The sequence below is a fragment of the Thamnophis elegans genome, chromosome 8 (genome assembly GCF_009769535.1).
Source record: "Thamnophis elegans isolate rThaEle1 chromosome 8, rThaEle1.pri, whole genome shotgun sequence".
NCBI classification, from domain to species: Eukaryota; Metazoa; Chordata; class Lepidosauria; order Squamata; family Colubridae; genus Thamnophis; species Thamnophis elegans.
In genome coordinates, this window is record NC_045548.1 from 16,402,446 (window position 1) to 16,426,341 (window position 23,896).

The 23,896-nt window shown below is 37.2% G+C and overlaps 1 protein-coding gene across 1 annotated transcript in view; it reads left to right on the forward strand.

The window, feature by feature from the left end:
• MBP (myelin basic protein) overlaps positions 1 to 23,896 on the forward strand; it is a 109,701-nt gene that overhangs the window by 65,377 nt on the left and 20,428 nt on the right. The window contains exon 4 of the mRNA XM_032222811.1: positions 10,909 to 11,342. Coding sequence (XP_032078702.1) covers positions 10,909 to 11,342 — 434 coding nt within the window. The remainder of the gene's footprint in view (positions 1 to 10,908; positions 11,343 to 23,896) is intronic.

The window sequence follows — 23,896 nt, forward strand, 5'->3', positions numbered from 1 at the left end:
ATATAGGTCAACACAACAGTTGTTAAGGGAATGTTGCATTTGTTTTTTTCTTCAAATACCTGGCAGAGCAAACTATTAGTTTATTGTGTATGATGACCTGGTAGAAATATTGAAACACAGGAGAGGCCTCTTGGGAGTATCAACCAGTTTAGTACTTTATGTAAAGATTTCTTATTCCAAAATCAGAATAATGAAAATACAGATAGTCCTTGACATAACAACAGTTCACTTTGTGACCGTTCAAAGTTACAACATCACTGAAAAAAGTGAGTTATGACCATTTTTTACACTTACGACCTCATGGTCATGTAATTTACATTTGGATGCTTGACAACTGATTCACATTTATGACGGTTGCAGTGTCCTGGGGTTACGTGAACACCTTTTGCGACCCTCTGACAAGCAAAGTCAATGGGGAAACCAGATTCACTTAACAACTGTGTTAACTAATTTAACAACCGCAATGATTCACTTAACAAATGTGGCAGGAAAAGCTGTAAAGTAGGACAAAACTCACTTAACACATCTCTAACTTAGCAATAGAAATTTTGGCCTCAATTGTGGTTGTAGGCTGAGGACTTCCTATAGTTAAAGAAAGCCTCCAAATTTGAACGATTGCTAGATGGCTATTTTTTTGTACTTTCAAGTACCGTATCTAGAGTGACATTTTGAAATGAATCTTACAAGAAAATTTATCCTGTAGGTTTTGATTTTGTAAGCTTATTATCCACATACATTTTTCTTTATTTTTTTTTTATCATAATACGTGTTTTGTTATTAAAGTTTAGAAACTGCTCAGCATAAATTTTCAAGGAAGAGATTCCAAGTTCATCCTTTTACAGCTGCAGTTCTTCACTGCCAGATGTTTTCTACCATCCCCTGAAGTATTAGGTTGTGATGCAGGTAAAAAGAGTCTATAGTTTGAGGTTCTCGTTTCTCATTTTTTTAAAAAAAAATCTTTCAGTAAAGATGGAGTATTGTGAAGCCAGCTATTTCCAGTTTCTGAAAATTCAGCATGCTTTTACCAAGTTCAGATTTCAATCTATGCCTTTTCTTTCCTTTAACAAGACAGTATTCTAACATTCCTTTGGAAGAATGCCTTTGTGCATATGTTTGTGTTGCGTACAAGACATTGTTCATTATTTTTTACATTGTCCATTGTATAAGGATTTAAGTGAGGTGCCTTTCGCCTGTTATTTTAAAGCATCATTACAGTAAATCTACTGAACATAGAGACCATTCCCCTCATAACTGCAATATTTGATCAATTTAGAAGAAAACCTGGAAGGTGATTGTTAACAAATTTAAGCATTTTAGATGTTAAATTTCTAACATTGCACATTGTAACCACCCTTAGCTATATGGGACATATAATTCACTAAATTTATTCTCATATTAATTTTGAGTGGCATAACTTAAACCCAGAATAAGCTTTGTATTTTCATTTTCCCTCCTTATTATTCTATATTTCTTTTGTGATCCTGGATTCAATGCTTCTCTCCAAGATCAGATTCTGGTTTGTAACCAGAAATTAAACTATAGCTTATGTTTCAAAGCCAAATTTGGGGTGTAGTATGTCAATATAAAAAAGTCAACCATACTACCAAATTCACCATCATGCTGAACAGTGGTGGGATTCAGGTTTTTTTACTACCAGTTCTGTGGGCATGGCTTGGTGGGCGTGGCATGGCTTAGTGGGCGTTGCACAAGAAGGATACTGTAAAATCTCCATTCCCGCCTGACTCCAGGGAAAGATTACTGTAAAATCCCCATTTACTCCCGATGAGCTGGGACTCAGGAGGCAGAGAATAGATGAGGGCAGGGCCAATCAAAGGTGGTATTTACCAGTTCTCCGAATTACTCAAAATTTCCGCTACTGGATCTCCAGAATTGGTCAGAACCTGCTGAATACCACCTCTGATGCTATAATATGAAACATTTTTCTATCTTCACCCATATTATACAAGTAATTCTCAACTTATAACCAGTGACTGTTCGAAGTTTCAATGGCATTGAAAAAAGTGGCTTATGACTGTTTTTTCACATTTAACAACCATTGCCGCATCTCTGTGGTCGGATAATCAAATGCTTGGCAACTGGCATGTATTTATGACGGTTGCCATGTCCTGGGGTCCTATCATCACTTTTTGCAAGCTTGTGACAAGCAAAGTCAATGGGAATGCCAGATTTACTTAACAACTGTGTTTCTAACTTAACAACTACAGTGATTCCCTTAATAACTATAGCAGTGTTTCTCAACCTTAGCAACTTGAAGATGTCTGGACTTCAAGTCCCAGAATTCCCCAGCCAGCGAATGCTGGCTGGGGAATTCTGGGAGTTGAAGTTCAGACATCTTCAAGTTGCCAAGATTGAGAAACACTGAACTATAGCAAGAAAGGTCAGAAAATTGGGCAAAACTCGCTTAGCAACAGAAAGTTTGGGTTCAGTTGTGGTCATATGTTGAGAGCTATCTGTACTTTTGAACCTGAAGAAAGTATCCTTTGTCAGATCTTAACATATTTCAAGAAGAGAGGGAAAATGAGTGAAACTATGTAACAATTTAATGACAAAAAATGTTAATATTAGCTTTTATTTCATTTGTCATGAACTTCCAAACAGAGCAGTCAGAGAAATTCCTAATGTTCTGTTTATATGATGTGTGCGTGAGTGAGTGTGTGAAACTATATATACTCTTTGACTTGTGGTCATTTGTTCAGTAAACGTTTGAAATTGAAAGGATGCTTAAAAACTGGATTTACAATCCAGACCTGAAATTATGGCTGTTGCAGCGCCCCTTGTAGTCGTGACCCATCAAAACCGCGCTCGACTAAGCCATGCCCGATTAAACCGTGTTGCTGACGTCATCAACAGGGCAACAACAGCCAGCGCGGAGAAAGAAGGGCGCTTTAAATAGCGCTTTGAAAGCAAGCCAATTCAACTTAAGGTAAGGGTTAGGTTTAGGGTTAGGTTAAGGGTTAGACTTAGGTTTAGGGTTAGGTTAAGGATTAGGTTTAGGGTTAGGTTAAGGGTTAGGTTTAGGATTAGGTTTAGGGGGGTTAGGTTTAGGTTTAGGGGTTAATTTTAGGTTTAGCGTTTACAGCGTGCTTCTGTCTCCGCGCTGTTGTCGCCCTGTTGATGACGTCAGCTATGCGGTTTTGTCGAGCGCGGTTTCGTCGAGCGCGGTTTTGTGGTGGAATCCCTTGCAGTCACGTGATCAAAATTTGGTCACATGGCAGCCCACCTGCTACAAAGGCCCAGGGCATTCAGTAGCCTCAGTTCCATCCTGAGGCCCTGACTTCACCCCCAGTTTTGGAAGACTTCCTTCTCCAAATCGCGGTTTTCATTTCTCCTCCAAATCGTGCACCCCTTTCTCGCGAGTCTTGGAGAGAACCAGAAGGTTTCCAAAGGATTCACCACAATGAGGCATGCAATTTGGAGAAAGAGTGGCACTAGAGGCTTGGCGAGTGGCCCAAGATGACCTCAAAAAGACAGTCTGGTGCAGTCAGCCTTTGCCTCACATAGTCCAGGTGCGCCTATCAGCAGCAGGAGAAAAATAGCGAAGGTCAGCGGGGCATGGCACAACCTGTGAAGCACATAGTGGCAGGGGAAAACTGAGTCCTTTCACAATGGTGCTGCAATGGCTGGTCACAACGGGGAGCTCGAGGTGGCATTTATCAGTGACAGCAGTGGCCCTCGGTCTAAAGTAAGTGCCTGGGGGCAGTAGTACCTGACTAAGACTGCTGGAGGCCCTGGATCTCTACTTTAGCTCCAGCCCAAGGACTTCTGCTAATGACTGCCACTGTATAAGGTGCCCAAAAGGGCATAAATCAGGCATGGGGAGATATAGGGGGAGACTGTTGGATCAGGTAAGGCTACTGAAGTTTCCCAGTTTTGCGCCACACTACTGGACTGGGGCAGCTGAGACTTCCACAGGCAGCTGCAGCTTTGAGTGGCATTACAGCATACATCTCCCCCCAACTCATGCGTGTCTTACATTGGGTATCCCTGGGCATCCCTCAGCCCCTGCACTTCTTACCTAGGACTCCCACCGCTTAATGATCCCTGCAGTCACTAAGCAATACGGTCATGTAATGTCTTGCTTTACTACTGCTTCATTTACCAGTAGAAATTCAGGTCTCAATTGTGGCTGTAAGTTGAGGACTACCTATATCTCTCGGATGACAGAAATAGATGTTCTGCAGAACAATATGATTTTCAATTTTCAAAAAACTTTGAAGGTTCCTTTCACATTTTAGGCCATGTTATGAAACACTCAATTGGAACCGCAGAAATTCTCAGTTTTCTCCCTTGGATATTTCTTTTATAAATGTGCAAAAAATGAGATATCTATTTTTTAAATAATTTATTTCTAAACTTAGAAAAAATTTAATGACTAAAGGAATTTATTAAACTACTTTCCATAACTTACATCTTTGCACCACTTTTAATACACTGTGGATGTTTCTGGTCCACATTTTTAAAATCATTATTTATTTTAAAGACTTACCATAAATATTAAAATTTAATGCAATAATATATTGCAGTCTTTATTACTACTGCTATTACTATTACTATTTTTATCATTCTTATTTTATTTTTCATGAGGATTAGAAACAACCCAGCAATTCCTAATTATACATAATAAAAACTATTACAGTAAACTTAAAAAAATATTAATACAGCAATTATAAAAACTAACAGCAGCAAATAATCATATTTGGTGAGCTTAATAGAACTTTTTAAAAGAAATTACATTTTTCAAAAGAAAAAGAGGGTCTAGCAATTCTCCAGGCACACTTTTGAAACAACCACCCATAAAAACAAGGTTTAGCATCTTAAAAGGTAAATTTTATATTGAAATAGGAATTGCAGTTAACATATTAGTAAGTTGCATCTCCATCCTAAAACCAGTCTTAGAAAAAAAATAACATAATTGACAGGATCTTTATTTATGTAAATGCTTTTCACTGTACTTTCCAACAGATCAACTCCATAATATCTAAATCATGTTTAAAAAAATATATCTTCCCATTCTTGTCAGGAGAATGCTTAAAAGTTTCCCGGTAAGTTTACTTCCAAAAATGGTATTTCAAGATATCATGAAGAAGCCCTAAGACATTTAGTGGAATAAAAATGGGAGGTTTGGGAAATAACCCCTTAATGTGTAATGTGTAGCTTACTGTCACAAATTGGGTTGCCAGTCAGAGGGTTTCTGCCAGAGGTGGGTTCCTACCAGTTCGCACCAGTTCGGTAGAACCGGTTCGTCAAATCTACCGAACCGGTTAGAAGAGGTTCCACCAGTGGACCCAGAAAGCAGGCCACACCTACAGAAGAGGTTCCAAAAATTTTTGAAACCCACCACTGACACACACACACAGACTCACACAGAGAAAGAGAAAGAGAAAGAAATAAATAAATAAAAAAAGAAAGAAAGAAAGAAAAAGTGAGAGAGATGAAAGAAAAAAAAGGAAAAAGGAACAGAGAGACAAAAGGAAGGAGAGAGAGAAAGAGAGAGAGAGAAAGAGAGAGAGAGAACACATGGCCAGCAAGCCACTCCCACCAGGTCACATGGCCAGCAAGCCACTCCCACAAAGAAGGCCACACCCACAGAGTAGGTTCGAAAAAAATTTGAAACCCACCACTGGTTTCTGCCATATGTAAGATTGTCAATTTAGGTTATTTAATATCAATGTCAAAATGAAGCAGCATTCCTTGACTGCAGCATATCTTATAGAAGAAGAAAGTTGTATGCTTTCTTCTGAAAAGTAGGAGACAAACACCTACAGGTAAAGGATCCTAGAAAATACATATTATCATTGCACTGTTTATGAACTCTGCTATGAAATGCTAGAATTAAATTTAAAAAAACTACACGTTCCAGAAACACAAAAGATTACATTTACTTGAAATCTGTGGGTGTTTTAATAGAACTTCCTTGTTGAAAAGGCTTTGATTCAGAGTGTGTATGTGTGTATTTGTTTAAGGTCTCTGTGGGGTGATATGGATGGCTGCCACATGCTTTTCATACATTCCAAATTACTGCCATAGCAAATCCCACCACCTATTACCACAGACTTTTGTTTTCTGCTCCTTCTCTCCCTACACTATACTCTAAATAACCAACTTCCAAGCCAAAAGTAGTTAGAAAACAAAGATGTGCTGAACATTAGGTGTACACTACAGAATCTTGCTTTAGGGCTGTTTTTTTTTCAATTTCATCTCAGCAGGAGTTCATTTTTCCCCCACTGTGTGAAAATCTGTGAAGAGCCAGAAGTCTTCTTCCCAATCTTTAAGCCACACTTGACAGATGGTAATTTATTTTTCCTGAATGCTTTTTCATGTCCCGTATTTTTGCTTGTAATGAAACTTGAAATATCACCACAAATAAACACAAGGGAGGGAGCAGGTACCAACATTGAAAGCAATTTAAGGGAATGTGTTCTTGTGTTGACATCAGAAATGTATACTCTTTGTATTCATAGATTGATCTTGCTCCTAAAGGTAAAGGTTCCCCTTACACATATGTGCTAATCGTTCTCAACTCTAGGGGGCAGTGCTCATTTCCGTTTCAAAGCCAAAGAGCCAGCACTGTCCAAAGACGTCTCCGTGGTCATATGGCTGGCATGACTAAACGCTGTAGTTGCACAGAACACTGTTACCTTTCAACCAAAGGTGGTTCCTATTTTTCTACTTGCATTTTCGCATGCTTTCGAAGTGCTAGGTTGGCAGAAGCTGGGACAGGTAACAAGAGCTCACTCCATTACGTGGCACCAGGGATTCAAACCGCTAATTGCCGACCTTCTGATCAACAAGCTCAGCATCTTAGCCACTGAGCCACCACCAGGAGGAAAATTTAAAACTCATTTTATAAGTTTTATGCAAAACATCTGGAACATGCCACCCTATACAACTTATAGGGGAACCACAAGGGAAGAGAGCTATGTGTCTGTTCTTGCTGGAGAGCACTTAAGAAGCATCTGATTGGTCACTCTGAAAATAACATATATTTGCCTATTTGTGCAATTATTCATAACCCTCCATTTTACAGAGATGATTAAGAGCCGAGGTGGCGCAGTGGTTAAATGCAGCACTGCAGGCTACTTCAGCTGACTGCAGTTCAGCAGTTCAGCTGTTCAAATCTCACCGGCTCAGGGTTGACTCAGCCTTCCATCCTTCCGAGGTGGGTAAAATGAGGACCCGGATTGTTGGGGGCGATATGCTGACTCTGTAAACTGATTAGGGAGGGCTGAAAGCCCTATGAAGCGGTATATAAGTCTAACTGCTATTGCTATTGCTATCTTGACTAAGGGAAACATAAGAACTGTTAAGTACAGTAAATAACAATTCAGTCCCGAGAAAGAAGAAACTCTACCTTGATTCCATTTATTATAAGAAGATGAAGAAAGATCAAACTCAGGCAGGTATTCAAGAGTCTTTTAATATACACTATAAAAATAAAGTAGACTTCAGGTAGTCCTTGTGCTGCCTGTTCTCTGCATGGCTTTTCTGAAAGAGTTGACAGCAGTTTATACTACCAATCAATAGAAATACAATCAAAAACCATTTACAATCTAACTAACTAAGGCAGCTTCAGAGCTATGGGAATAAGTATGTTTTGAAATCGTCTGACACTCAGAGGATTGGAAATTTTTCTTAAATCTGAAGGCAGGATGTTACCAAGAACAGGATCAACCACTGACAAGGTAAGTCATCTAAATGTTAGTCTAAAGTAGGCCTTGGCCTGAGGCAGCAGGGCTGTTCTAATGCTACTATATTATGTGTATTTCTTCAAATCAATTTTTCGTGGGAACTGATAGGGATTGTTGGTTAACTTATCAGCAACTTCACTGATACATCTTCTCTTACCCTGAATATTCGGAGCTGATGAATTTTGATAGGTACCCGAGCAGTGGTGGGTTGCTAATCCCGTTCCAACCGGTTCGGTTGGAACGGGGGCAGCGGCGGCGTGCACGCACGCAGTTCACGCATGCGTCTTAGCACCTGCGCGATGCTCCAGCTGCTCACAGAGAATCGCGCAGACACTGTATGTGCCATCCAGCTGCTCGCGGAGAATCACGCAGGTGCTGTATGTGCCATGCGCCTGCGGGGAAGCACAGAAGCCTTCAAAGACCGGTAAGGAGCGCAGGTGGGTGGGTGGGCCCTTCGCCGTTCCCAGAAGTTACTTACTTCCGGGTTCGCCGACCAACCGGTTCGCGGGGACCGCTGCAAACCGGTTGAAACCCACCCCTGCACCCGAGCCATAGAAAAACTAAGTTGTATTGCTTTGTTTGAATGTAAATCTATTAAGCTGATGGGCATATTTAGAATTCTGAGACCATGTTGTGGACATGGCCATTCAGAAAAGATTCATGTATCCTCTAGGACAGCAGTCCCCAACCTTTTGGGCACTAGGGACCAGTTCCCGGGGGGGAGGGATTTTTCCGGGGATCAGAGGAGGCGTGGTTTCAGGTGCTGCTTGTATCCCATGGATGGGGCTTTGCTTATTTATGTGGCCAAGTTTCTGGCATGCCGCAAACCTGTGCCACTCCACAAAGAGGGGGTTGGAGACCCCTTCTCTAGGATACCTTGACCACCCAGCTTACTTCATATTTTATTTGGTTTATTTGGTTATATTTGCAAACAAAGCATTAGACATGGTTTGAGCCTACCATCTTTATTTCATTAGAATGTTTCAGAAGATACTATGTTGGAGGTTAATACTTTGCCAGTAAGCTGGCTTCCCACTTAAGTATTAATTCTTATAAAAATAATCTTTAAAAAGAAATTGGTGAGACTAACTCCAAGCTTCAAGAGAGGCACCTATAGGTACGGTGCCAAGGAGTACTTTTGTGTGGTTAGCATCTTCACTATCAAAGTCTACAAGTTATACCATGTCTTCACATTATGCTATGCCATACCAATTATGACCCTATCCCAAGGAATAGGAGAATAAAAACTGTCAGTGTAAAACTTCTTTACTAAAGAACGGCGTAAGATATTCTTGCTGGGATTGAGAGAAGCGTCTTTTGTGGCACAAATGTCCTCCATTGTTTTCCAGAATTAAATGCATTCCCTTACAAAAGCACAACTGTAGTAGAAATATTAGCATGCAGGTGCTCTGGTGTTTTGTTAATGCATTTAATTAGACACAATATCTTCATTGTTGTTTTTCTTTTTCTTGTATAATGAATGTGCATTATGGTATAGAATTTGCTTAGTGTTAACAAGTAATTTTTTTCATAAAATCTTAATATGATTTTTATTTTAGCCTCAAAGTTTCCGTTTAACAAGATGTATGCTCAATTACAACATATTAACATATCCATTCTAATGTTATACATTTAGAGTCAGCAAAAAAAGTGGCTGAAGTTAAGGAAGGTGGCAGAAATATTATTCATGAACATGGCCTTTGGTTCCAAAGCCTTAATTGGGGCTGTCGTGATGAAGCAAAACTAATTTTAATGCCATATTTCATGCAATTAAAATTGGCAGCTGTTATTGAGTGAAGCATTGCCCCTTAAAATATGAGTAACAATCAGAATTTTTAAAAGGCCACTGCTATCTTGATTGGATGTTGTCACTACTGCAAATGGGCAGCAGTCTATCAGTTGCAAATGAGGAACACATTGTGAAATCACAAGGAAATGTTATATTGTACGTTTAGAATGTTAATATAATTTATTGCCATAGGCCAGGTATTAATAACTTGAAATGCTTTCTGCAATGATGAGGGTTCTCACAAATGTTCATCCGTCAGGCTCCATTGCTTCTTCATAACAACCTGAAAAGCACACCGGGGGGGGGGGGATGGAACACAGGTAAAAAAGCAACCACATGTGCCTTATCCTTATCTAAAGAAACGTCACGTATTACTTTGCACCCTAGGTTGATATTGGTGGAAATCAATCACATCAGGAAAATCAGCATTTGGGTAACAGGCAGGAAGCTTCGTGGGGTTTTGTAAAAGGATAAAAGTCTTGCAATTTAATCAAGAAATAAATGGTACATTTAAATATGATTCATCTTAAGTTTTGAATTCGGAATCATTTAGCAATTTCTGGTAATAGTTTACTTTAACAATCACTTAAGGAACATTGTCTTCTTAATGACTGACTTCAAGTGAATAAATAGATACACGTCAGCTTAATAAAAATAACTTTAGTAATAATAATATTTAATATTTAATAATTTCCTTTATTGTCAGTGCACAACATATGTACAATGAGCTTGTGTGATACATTGCAATTTATAACTTTTAATAGAAAATATATATATATATATATATATATATATATATATATATATATACATACATACATACATACATACATACATACACACACACACACACACATACACACACACACACAAAACCCCTGGTAAGCCCCAATTATGGGAGGAAGCTAACTGCTTCCATCATCTGTCCATAGGCTCGTCACAAGAGTCCATCACGACAGAAACCCAATATTTTTACTGTTGCCTTTGTTATATTTGTGTTTTTTTATTTGTGCTGATAAATAAATAAAGGGAGACTAGTATAGATCTATTTCAAGCTATTTAGCTCTCATCAGCTAGCCATACCCTTACTGGGATTTGAACCTGGGCTATATTACATCCTAGGCAAACTTCTTAGCCAGTATGTATGTATGTATGTATGTATGTATGTATGTATGTATGTATGTATGTATGTATGTATGTATAATTTAGATATATATATAATTTAGATATATATATATAAATTATATATGTGTGTCTTAGGTTCAGTAAAGGACAGATCTGTTGCAGTTGCATATAATCTATGGTTTTTGTGTGAAGCAGCTAACTGAAGGCAAGGGGAAGAAAGCACCATTGTTCTAACATTCTGTTTTTCACAGGCCCGTATTCATATCTCATCCTTGTTGTTTGCAGGAGAGGCAGATGTGAACCAGAACAATGGGACCTCCACTAAGAGCAGAGCGGTGACAGACTCCAAGGGCACAGCGGATCCAAAGAATGCCTGGAAGGAAGCCAACCCAGCTGACACAACTGGTCGCCCCCATTTGGTCCGCCTCTTTTCCCGAGATGCCCCAGGCAGAGAAGACAACACCTTCAAAGATCGGCCCTCTGAATCAGATGAGCTACAGACCATTCAGGAGGACAGTGCAGCAGCAGCAGCTTCTGAGAACTCGGATTTGATGGCTTCACAAAAACGCTCCTCTTTCCGGCATGGGTCCAAACTTGCAACTGCAAGTACCATAGACCATGCTAGACATGGATCTCCACGAAGATACAGGGAACCAAGTCTACTTGATTCTTTGGGCAGATTCTTTGGCGGTGACAAGCATTATCCGAGACGGGGCAAGGTGAGCTCAGAGGAAAGGAGAACAGATTAGCAGCAAGAAATCTAAAAGGAGGGTGGGAGAAAAATCACAAGAACTGAATAATCTCCAAAGAGCAAGAATTGGCTTAGCCAAAAAGGATGTTATATATCGAGTTCTAATGCAATGTTGGTTATTAGTCCAAAGTTTAAAATAGTGTATGAGAAAATATCCCTACAAAAAATATAATACCCTTGAGTTGACTAGGAACATTGTCTTGTCCTTAATCTTTTAACTGGATGCCTCAGTTTTGGTTGTCAGGATTTTTCAGAAGTCAGGATCTTTGTTGTTTACTTGTTGTAAAACTCTCCCAATGTATATTGAGAAAGTTGTTAGTCTTCTGTTGATTCCCCCCCCCCTCCTATCACACTGCTTGCAGAGTTTCTGAAAGCCTGGAGAAGAATCCTAGAATGTTTGTAATTTGATGCAATACTTCTATGATATCTTTCTATGCAGTGATTTTGGTTAATTAAAGTGTATTAGTTTAATATCTGTTTTGTTTCTGTTCCTGTGGGCAATTCCATGGCACTAGGCAGCATTAGAAGACTATTGCAATGCAGAGCAAATGTGAATTCCAGTCAAAGCCTATTCTCTTTTCCCTCAAACAAAATGAAAAGTGTGGCAAAATTAGACCATGTCTCTATTAAGTATATTTAACTGCACTTTTGACGAACATCAATTTTGTGGTGGAACATGAGAAATAACTATTCTTACTTTTAAGTGGGGATGTTAGTGGAAAATATCATGCCCCTATGTAAACAATAGGAATGGGTATCTTAATGGGGATAAAGAGAAAGCAAAACGAAGATGCTGAGATGCAAGAAAAACATTTGTTTGCCTGTTGTTTCATCTTTTAATGTTATATATCACTGTAATGTCTTGTCTAAATCATTTCAATTTTGGCCCTTCTAATTACTTCTTAAACTGCTTTCTGGTTGGATAGATTCTTTGCAGTGTAGGTAAAGGCGCTAGAGGGCCAGCAAAGTGTAGAACATGACATTTGTATGGAAAAAGTCCAACCAGTAGCATGTCCTGACCAAACTGGAAGGCATTCCTTAACCTATAGCCCAAACAAGCAATGCCAGTTAGTGTGGACAATGTTGAGTTTGCTAATGGCTCAGCAGTCTTAGGAGCAGCAAGGCAGTTGCTTATATTGCCATAAGAAAAGCCATGTTGATGTATTTTATTCCATTCTATATCTTTAGGCAAAAAATATCTTTTCTCTGCCACTGTATCTCTTTATGTGCTCAACAATAGATTTCCACAATGTAGATTTATATCTACTGTCCATAAGTTAAATTCAATAGTGGTTTTATTGTTGTTGTTTTGCTGTTCTGTTTCAAATCTTATTATGGCGGAAATAAGGAAGCCTTAAGATATTTTAGTGCATCTCAGTACTAAACACGTCAGCTGGGATTGGAGAGTAAGAAACTTGGCACACTATTGAAGATACAGGTGACTATTTCTACAAGTAATTCTTTATATCATGGTACTTGGCAGCCAGAACTAGGAGTTTGGGTGCTATAACTCTCTTTTTTAATAGGATGTTGAATTGCTTCACAGTCTAGCTCTTGTAAAGGGGACTCACATTATATACTGGACAGCCTTGAAAGAGGAGAGCAAGAAAGTTACTGCAAGAACAATCAACTGTAGTTAAAAAATCTCTCCTAAGATTCTTTTTCAGAAGAATTTTGAAACTCTGTGTATTATTACAGTGTTGCCCAGGCTGATCAATGGCCCCTGTTGTACATACAGAAACGTTTTGAAGTGGCAAAACTGACTGGTATGGCATGCTTGTAAAATTACCTATTTATGATCAATGAAAAGAACATTATGATAATCAGTCAGTCACGATTTTGAGACACCATCGTTCACAAAGTTTTCATTTCAAGCACCTAGTGGTAGGGAATTAAATCTGCTTCAAGCTGTAGATGGCTCTGTATTGAGCAATAACTGCTGTTTACCTTGTACAGTGGATTTGTATATAGACAAAAACAGTTTTGTATGATATATGATTGTTTTGCATGGTTGATTCATAGCTCACAGTTGTTAGTTTCCATTGCCTTCACTGATGCATTTCAATTGTCACAACCTAAAACTCAGTGCCTCAAGGACAGAAACTAAAAAGCTATAAACAGTTCCAAATATTGTCTAGCTGGAACAGAACATCTGCTTTTAAATGCTGGACTGTCGGTATTTGAGACAAAATCATTAACAAATGGCTATGCCATTGTGCAACAGTGTTATTTATTCTCTGAAATAATAATGCTGGTAATGAAAAATTATCCTAGGAATCCATTCCGGGAGAAATTCAATGCTGGAAGTTAATTCAGTAAGTGCTATAAACTTTTGTTAATACTATATGTGCATGTTTATGCTTTTAGGAAAACATAGAATTATTATCATCCTAGACTTTCTTGACTTTTGTGAGTGGCAGAAAAGGATTTGTCCATAACTATGTCAGAATAGCCCGAAATACACTGTATCCCTCCTATTAAATGTGTCTAGATATTGTATATAAATAGTTAACACAAACAAGCACTGTAAATTTTGAAAGCATCTTGAAAGTGAAATCGTGCTGCCCTTGTATTGCATTTTGTATTCAAAGAAGAAAATTTCTTGGCAATGAGAATCACGAGGGAGCAAACGCTCTGTCAATCCTGAGAAGTAATTCAGACAAGAAAAACACTCATGAGTACACACTCCATCTTTATTGTAAAGTTACATTAAGAGAATTCTTGCCTGTCAGTATCTCCCCTCACTTTTACAGTGCAAGAAGCTAAGAAGGAAGAACCTTCTGAGGTGTTTATCATGCATCTCTTCCTTTTGTGGGCTCAGCTGCCTCTTATCTTATCATTCTTCCACCTCACACCCAAGGTTATTCCCATATAAAATGTACTCAAGGACCTCTCTTCAAATGGAACAAACAAACTAAAAGTATCACCATATATCTCTGTAAAACTTCAGATCCTATTTACATGAAAAGTATTTTGGATTTATAAAGTTATAAGACCGAAGAACTTCTTGAGCTACCAGAAAAGTTATCTAAAGTCTGTTGGAAAGGATTCCCAGAGTTCAATGTAAGTTAGGATGATGGTTAAATCCCTTCCCTAAGCAATGCAATCCTAGTTTATATAACTGATCTGCCCACATCAGTGAATGTTGGAATGCAGCAAACACAGTAACCCTTTTGTCCAGAGAAGCTGCTGACATTCAGTGAAAGAGCATTATAAATTCTTCGCAGAGAGACATTTTCTTATTAATATCCAGGGATGAAAAAACACAATGTTTGAATAATAATATGCTTTGTTTAAAGAGAGTAGGATGGAGGAAAGCCTGAAGAATACTTACTTTGTTTCTACCTCCTCTTCATTATTGCAGGATGCAGATTCTCTTGTTGTTTAAGAAACGTGAAAGGAAGGAATAGGAAAATAATAAAACGCATGAAATTGAATATATAAGTATAGGCACCTTTGTGGCAGGACACAAATCACCTATATATCATCTTAAATATATGCATAGTGAGAAATTACAGTTATACAAGATATACAAGATATACAATAGCAGAGTTGGAAGGGACCTTGGAGGTCTTCTAGTCCAACCCCCTGACTAGGCAGGAAACCCTATACCATTTCAGACAAATGGCTATCCAACATCTTCTTGAAGACTTAATAGTTGAAATTAATAGAGAACAATCTGAGGGTTGAAATTGTTGGTCTGATTGTCATATAAGTTGACCCCAAATCACCTCTATGACATGTTTTTAGTAAAAAAATCAAGTAACTGCAACGTTAATAACCACATTTCCAAAGAAACCCTATTAACTGAATTTTATGGAATGGCAAAGGATAGGCGCTTCCCCAAAGATGCTTTTCACCATTAAGGAAGAGCAATTTGTCTAAGATGGCTATTTGTACCTCAGATGGCAACCTCCAGTCAAATGGTTTTGACAATTTAAAATGAATATCCAGCTGACACAGAGGGGTATTTTTATTGAAGGAAGGTCTCACGCAGATTTTAAAAACTACAGAAATGTAAAATAAATAGAATAAAAAACAGATTATAAAAGGATAAAATAAAAAGTGAACAATAACAAAAATGGGAAATGGCTAAAGAAACCATTTTTGATTTTTCTTTGCAGCTGTTGCAAGCATAGCAATTATCACTTCCACCCTCCCATATTGCATAGCTGCTTTCTTCCCATAAACTAACTTTTTTTATCAATACATCCTGAAATCAGCAGTTCATTTTTATTCATTTTCAGCAAAACCGCTATAAAAGGTTTCCAGTCTTTTATAAAAGTAATGCAATTGTCTCCTTAATTAAACAATTTAGCCATTTCTACAAACTCAGCCATTTACAATACATTCCTCCATTATTCATGTTTCTATAGTCCAGCACCGAGATATTTTTTGATGTTATTATAAGCTTGTTTAGTTTCAAAACTTCTTAATTCCAAATAATAACATTTTATAGAATATAACCGGGGGGGGGGGGGATAATGCACCTAGTGGCAAACATGGTGTTTAAGCAAGCATTCACCAGGATTCACTGAAGTGAATCATACATTATCATATCAAAGAATCAATTCAATGGACCATTTTAGAAAGCCGGATTAGATGCTTGTGTCATTTGAAAAAATGATTCTGTTTTCATGATAGAACATAAAATTATTTTTTTACGTCAAAGTATTACCTTCTGATACCTTCTTACTAAGATTATTATTTTATTAACCATTTAAAATTAGCTTGTCATTTTAAACCCATAACAGTTACGGGATGGTCCTGTGAGTTAGCGACACAGAATGCAAATGCACCCTTTTATGGCATGAAACTTTGAGATCTTTCATTGACCTGATTATCAATAGGTCAATAAATAGGTCAACTTCTAAATAACTTACTGAGAGCCAATTTGGTGTAATGGTTAAAACACCAAGGTAGAAACTGAGAGATTCAGATTGATTTTGTATTTTATTTTGTAGCAGTTAACTGGAAGGGGTGGATTTATTTTCTAAGTGGCACCGATTCCTTTTTTAAACCCAGAATAAGACCATTTAAACTGCACTCCAGAATGGCTCCAGATTGGCTCCAGATTCCAATGAAATGTCAGCATCTAAACTGTTTCAGTTTAGCAACTAAATTGCTACTCAGGAGCTATGCACTGGTGAAAACATACTGGCATTTTTTAGGCTTCATGACCTAACAGACACATTTTTTATTTAATGTAGCGTCTAAATATTTTATACAATTAAATTCTCAAAAATAGGTGCATCTAAACTTGATGGAAATATTTTACAGTTAAGTTTCTTATTGACATTTGGTCAATAAGAAACTGGACAGGAATATTTCAGGAATAAAAAGCTTGGGTTTTTTCCCCTCAGAACACATGTTAGATCATTGTTAATATGAATTGAATGATATGTCACATTCAGATGATCATCTCTTGATTTATTAACCTAAAATTTCCATTGTTCTTTCATAAATACCTTCCATCCTTTACTTCTCTCTTTGCAACAAGCCTTGAGTAAACCAGAGAGTCCTTGTGTTTCTATCTGGGGTATTCAGAAGAAGCTAACATCACATATTATTGTTCAATTTGCTTCATTGTTATGAATCTTATAATTGTAATTTATTGGTTCAACAATTCCAATGATGTCAGAAGTTGTGGTTCACCAGGACTTCTTATTTAATCACAGACCACTCAAAGTGGAAAGTAAAATGTAATGAAGCAAATACTTGTTTCAGATTAATGGGTAATAGCTATAATAGACTGTACTTTCAGTGCAAGGTATTTGGAAAAATTAGCCACATCAATAGGACCTTTTCGTTTTCACTCTTAAGTCTTTCAATATGTATATATACTTTCTGAAAGAAATGATGTACTGTGACTTTTTCTTCTTTCAAAACTTTGTTGTGTCTATAAAAATCTTGTCAATTTTGTGCGACTGAGATATAAATTGTAGCATTGTAAAATATATAATCAACGGTACTAGCTTTCCACAGTCTGTGATTATCAACATGATTTTGTTTCAATATTTGATCTTCATAAGCATTGGTAAAGGACGTCTTAAACACCTTTCTCATGGCAAAATTGTGTACTAAGTAGTTAATACATTGTTAATACATTAACATCTTATGTTCATTGTCACATATTTTCATACTGTATTCTGTTGATCGGGATCAAAAACGATGTGGGTTTTGAAAGATAGCTGATTTGAGGTGAGAAGAACACGAAAATGTAAAATATATAACTGTAATAAGCTTCGAATAAAATGGATTGTGTTAAAGGGATCTACAGTTCGGCTCAATTAAATAAATGAATAAATAACCCTTGGAATGTACACATTGCTGATATGTAATAATTCAGTCTTCAGAGATTACTACAAAATGTGCTTGCCTCTTACTGGATTTTTCTATAGTGTTCTCTATGGAAAACACTCTTTTCTCCCACTATAGCCATAAATTGTGCTCTTAACAACACTTACTACCATCCAAACCCAGCTGAAAGCCATCATTTGGTTTTCTAAAATGTTCAGAGTTGGTGAAATGGGATCTTTAGATTTGCAGATCTGCAGCAAACTGAGAATCCTACGACATGGACCTTTTGACTGGATTTCCTGTTTAGATCAGTTCAGACTCTGATAGGTTCAAACTGCTCTTTATTGGGGTTAGTGATTAGAAGAAATGAAAAATAGGGGGGAAATAACATTTTCTGCTTTTAATTAGCAACTACCCCACTCTCAACATGCAACCTCTAAAAATTAAATCTGAGAAAATGTATCCTTGGGCAAAAACAAGATAAGATTCTGCAATCACATTAGCTGATGTTTGACCAATGTTTTGATATCAAGAAAAAAAGCCAACTCTCCAGCTCTCCAAGCAAGCATGGGAATTAATCCTTTTTTTTTAATTAAATAGCAAGCACGGAATTCTCTAAAGAAAACTACCGTATAAGAAAAAATATTTCTGTAAACAACACTATCTTTCATTAAGATTCCCTTTTTGAGTTGAATCTGGGGATTCAAATGTCCTGCAGCATAAGATGGTAGAATTCATAATAGGGAAATATTGAATATACACAAATGAAAAACTCTAATACTTCAGGGCATGATTCAAAACAAAAAACTTTTTAAGAGAAAGTCACATCAACTGAAGTTATTCTTTTTGCTTATAAACAGCTCATTTGGAATCTGCTAATGTTGACACAGGCCTCTGAACAATACTTGAAATGTTTTCCAGACACCAATATGAAATTTGGGGGAGTAGGACATGAATAGGACATGAGTACAGTGCTAGGATCGGAATGTAGTCATGCTTTCCTGTTACTGTTGCTCAGCAACTGATAGAGCAAAGCACATTATTACTGATGTGGCTATACAGCCAAAGCAATTAGCTTTAGCCTCCTTCAAATTTAAACCACTCAAGATGGTAACCACTATTGTATTTTTGAAAGCAACATCCACTGGTTGGAGGTTGTCATTTAGGCAAAACGCATGACAAATTCCAATCTTTTTTGCTTTCTGAAGCCAAAAATCAAGATGTTCAATCAACAGTAAAGGAGAAAGAAGGAATTTCAACTACTAAGCACAATTTCAAATATACGATGGATTTGACTAATAGCTGCTCATATGCAGGAGAATATTATAGATGCGGCTTTTACATATTGACCAGTGGTTCTTAATAAGTCTGGTAGTCTGCAATAATATTATAGGCTCAGGATTAAAATGTATATTTTGTTATAAAAACTTTGCACAATACCGTATAATTTTTTTTTTTGCGCAATACCATATAAAAAGGCAGGGCGAGGATTCCCTGCTCATCCCAAAAAGTTATTTGTATATGCCCAATTGTTTATGTTGTGTATTTTTAATGTTTTGGATAATAATTCCAAACAAATATATGGGAATGCAGCATATTTTTGTCCACGATGGTTCTGCCTCCAGTTCTCTAGTCATCAACTCTGAATGGTCTAAAAGACCCGAATTCAACTTTTTAGTTGAATGAAGCTTTCTGTTGTAAAAGTGAGGAGATACTTACCAAAATTTGAGAGCACAGAACTCCATGCTTTAGTTGCCAATGGATTTCTGATTTAATTTAGGCAACTTCTTGAATCCATGGCTTGGCACTTTGATCTCTTCAGGACTGCCTTTTCTAGCCAATTTTGACCCAACCCGTTAGAGCTAGCGGGGAGAAACCGCTCCTATCCCCACACTTTGGGAAAGTTCAGAGAGTGATGTAAGGGGAGATTGCTTTACTACTTGGTCGACTGACTGACTGATTAATTGATTGATTGGCTGATTAATTGATTGATTGGCTGATTAATTGATTCACAGATTGAATGATTGATTGATTGACTGACTGATGGATTGGACTGCAGTGTCAATGGTAGATTAGCCTCTTTGGAGCAAATTGTCTGGCTCACTCTTTGCCACTTTTCCATATATTTCTAAAGAGCGAGATTCCTTTTTAGAGCCTTTCTCTGAACTGAACTATTGGTACTATCTATTTTTTTATATTTGTTGTGTTGCATTTTTATTTTTATAATGTGGTTCTTTTTACATTGTATTTTTAATGGGAGCTGCCCAGAGAAGTTCTCTTATTGAGGCAGCATATAAATAAATGCATGTTTCTACTCAATACTAAACAGTGTTTACCCTTTTAGGAAGAAAAAATAATAATGCAAAGCAAACAAAATATCCCCAACATACCTCAGAAGAAAGTCATCCTCTTACCTATCTCAGTTATATATTCATACAACCTAACTCTGGTAAGAACTGTTGCAATTAGCACTGATCAATGCAGCCTATTCATTTAAGTCCTATTCAGTTTTGCACCATGTGAACTAAACATTGCTTCTCATAATGCATCCAACAGGGACCCACACGTCATATGTAAAAGCACCAGAAGGCAGGACAAGAAGCAATGCATGATGCCAGTGAGTGAGTGTGCATTGGCTATAGCTGAAAATTGTTGATCAGGATGGCCCACAGCCAGTTTAAATCTCTCCCCGTTAATGTGCAATTAGAAAGAGAAGCAGGAAATACCATCTTCTTTAATGATGTCCATGGGTGAAGGTAGCATATGCAAGTATACTCCTCAACTTACAGCTCTTTGTTTAGTGACCATTTGAAGTCACAGCATCACTGGAAAAAGTAACTTGTGACCATTTGTCATATTTAATGACTGTTGCGGCTTCCACATGGTCACACGATCAAAATTTGGACACTTGCCAACTGGCATGTATTTCTGACATTACAGTGCCGGGATGTGTGCGTGTGTTATGTGATCACTTCTGACAAGCCAAGGAAGTAGGGGGGGGGGGGGCAGATTCACTTAACAACCGTATTGCTGAGTTAACAACTGCAGGGATTCACCTAACAACTGCCACAAGAAAGATCATAAAATGGGGGCTAAACTCAGTCAACAAATGCTTAGCAGCAGAAATTTTGAGTTTGATTGTGGTTGTAAGTCGAGGACTACACTGAGTTGAAACTAACTTGGGAAAGTAGTTGAAAACTTCATCCAATGTAGAAATTTGCAATTGAATGTCTGAACAGGATCCATTGTAACGAACATGTAATATTTAACAGTTCTGTTTGCAGGCACATGTTCAGGGACTAGTTATGAAAATCCTAACTACATAGGTAGTGCATCTGAAAAAACTGAACTGTCCCATACAGGGACTTTGCAAGAGGCGTTTCTCTCAAGCTTATCACTGTGGGAGGCAGTCTTGATGAAAATTCAGGGCCTTCTCAGTAGCTACTCCTAGGATTTGGAACTTCTTACCCATGAGGCAAATTTGCTCTTTCTTCATTGTCTTTCCAACAGCAGACAAATATATTATATTCAAGAGGGTTCTTCTACTGTCAATGTATTTATAAAAACACTATTTTTTTATGTTTTCGTCTTCAAAGTGTTATTCCCACACTATGGCAGGGTCCACTTATGATGCTTTTATATTTTATGTTTTCAATGCATACAAATTACATAGGGTAACTTACAGAAATTAAACTACCACCAAATTTAAAATATTTGAAAGTCAAAACAAGCACACTTACAAAATTTTTTAATAAGAATTGTAAATCTAGCAGAGGGATAAGATGGCTTCTACTAACGTTTAATGTTACCATGAGAAATTGTTTGCTAATAAAAGGATATCTTTGCCCGTGGCTAAAATACTACATAGAAGAATATCATTCCCAAGTAGGAACAAACAAGTTTAGTTTCAGCCACTAAGAAGGCCTTTTACCTCAACCAGAGGTGGTAGTCAGCAGGTTCTGACCAGTTCTGGAGAACTAGTAGTGGAAATTTTGAGTAATTCGGAGAACCAGTAAATATCACCTCTGACTGGCCCCACCCCATCTATTCTCTCCCCCCCCCCCCCCGCCCCAAGTCCCAGTTGATTGAGAAGGAATGGGGATTTTGCAGTAATCTTCTCCTGGAGTGGGAAGGGAATGGAGATTTTATAGTATGCTTCCCCTGCCATGCCCACCAAGCCATGCCCACCAAGCCACGTCCACAGAATCGGTAGTAAAAATAATTGAATCTCACCACTGACCTCAACTACATAAACACATCCAGAAGGATCTCTCCATCAAGACTAACAGGTACTGGAAGAGAGGGCTCCTGAGGAAACTTGAACAAATACTTTGAAACATGCCCAGGAAGAAATGGGTAGCAATTGCAGCCCTTGTAGAAAGATATGATATGATCCTGCCTGAAAGTACCCACCTACAATCTTGAAATTGCATTCTGGAACAGAAGTAGATTTCAAAGAATCTCCAACAAACAGAGTGGCTTTCAATATTCCAGTTTGGGTACACCTAACACATGTATTCCAATAATCCAATTTGACCTTCTCAGGAGCATTTAAGCTAGCGTAACTTTATTTGGCTCTTTTTGCTGGCACTCATACTTTATCTTTGTATAATTGCTTGTTTTTTTCAGCACCATTTTTGGGCAAAAACACTTTTGAGAGATCAATTAAATAAATATTGGCTATATTAAATTAGAAAGTGGAAGTTAATTCTGGAAAGAGTAATTCCAATCAAACACAAATATTGTTCTAGATAGTGTCCAATGCAAAGGGAAGTGATAATTCTCTAGAATAATACAGATAACATCATATTGAGTGGTGGATGCTTCCAATTGATTCAAAAGAGACATTTTAAATCACACAGCCACTAGAAAAATGTGGTTTCTTTAAGGGGACCACTGAGAAAAGATGCAGCTGCTTTAAAAATGTGCTGTACTTATGCTTCCACATATTCTGAAGCTTCTCTTCTAAGTCATCTCAAAGTATGCACAGTCCAATTATATAATACAAGAGCTTTAAATATGGTCTGCAAAAACATTGACTAATCACTAAATGGAAACAAAGGTTCAAGATGAATGTACATCGTTGCTGCCAGCTAGTGGTTTGTCATGGTTCTTCACCCAAATTTAGTAACCTTACTAATAATAAATTGTTTATAATTTTCTAGTTTGACTAAATATTGAAATAAATATTATCAGAAAAATCTTCTGAAATAATAGTTTTTCATTACAGGATATTTTAGCATTCTTTCATATAACTAATTTTCTTTCACTGAGTTTCAGAACTTCAATAGTTCTTTAAAAATCATATTACTTGTAAACCCATAAGATAATAGGAAGGACTACACTTTTCAAAATAAAAAGGGGGTATTACAAGAATTATTACCGGGCATAAATTGTTGATAGTCTGAAAGTGTCTGTGCTCAAACAGGACTTATCTACCAACCTATCCTATTTCATAGTGTGCTTGGAAGATTAAATGTATTCTAGTTTAATATTCAGTTTTATCAAGAGTATTACAGTTTTTGAATTTTATCACATTTGTAAGTGCAAGAAGTCCTGGTTTGAATACATAGTGCTCCCTCCCTCAAAAATAGGATCATATGTTTTAAATAATACAAATTTTATCTGATTTTTTTTCTTTCAGTTCTATTTCTTATTCAATATGTGATTTTTAAAAATATATGCTAGATATAACAAACAAAAACAACAATATCTTCTTCATAATTTAAAGACGAATACATTTACTGTATTCTAACCTTGTACTGCAATTATTTGCTCGATTTTCAAAATGTGCACCAAAAACCTTTGCTACACGTTGCAACAAGCCCAATTTTCATTGTGGAATCTAATACAAAGGTAAATGTTATTTTATGTTTATGTATAGTAACTATTTGGATCCTTTTTTTTATCTGCAACCTTTTTTCTTGCTTTTGTCATAGCCAGTTTATTTTAATAATTGTTTTAATTACATTTTGAGCTTTTCTTTCTTCATTGTATAATCGCTATCATTTGTGTTGCCGGTGTAGGACGTGTATGTCTGTGTGTCTGTGTATCTGCATGTCGATTCACCACTAAATACATTTTTAGAAAAAGACAAAATGTTAAATTTCACTGAAATACAAGTAGACTGGTAGGCATCTGCAACTATCAGTGGCATTTGCTGGAGAACAGCACAGCAGGCAAACATTGCATATGAAAAGAAATAAGGCCAGGCTGCAACTC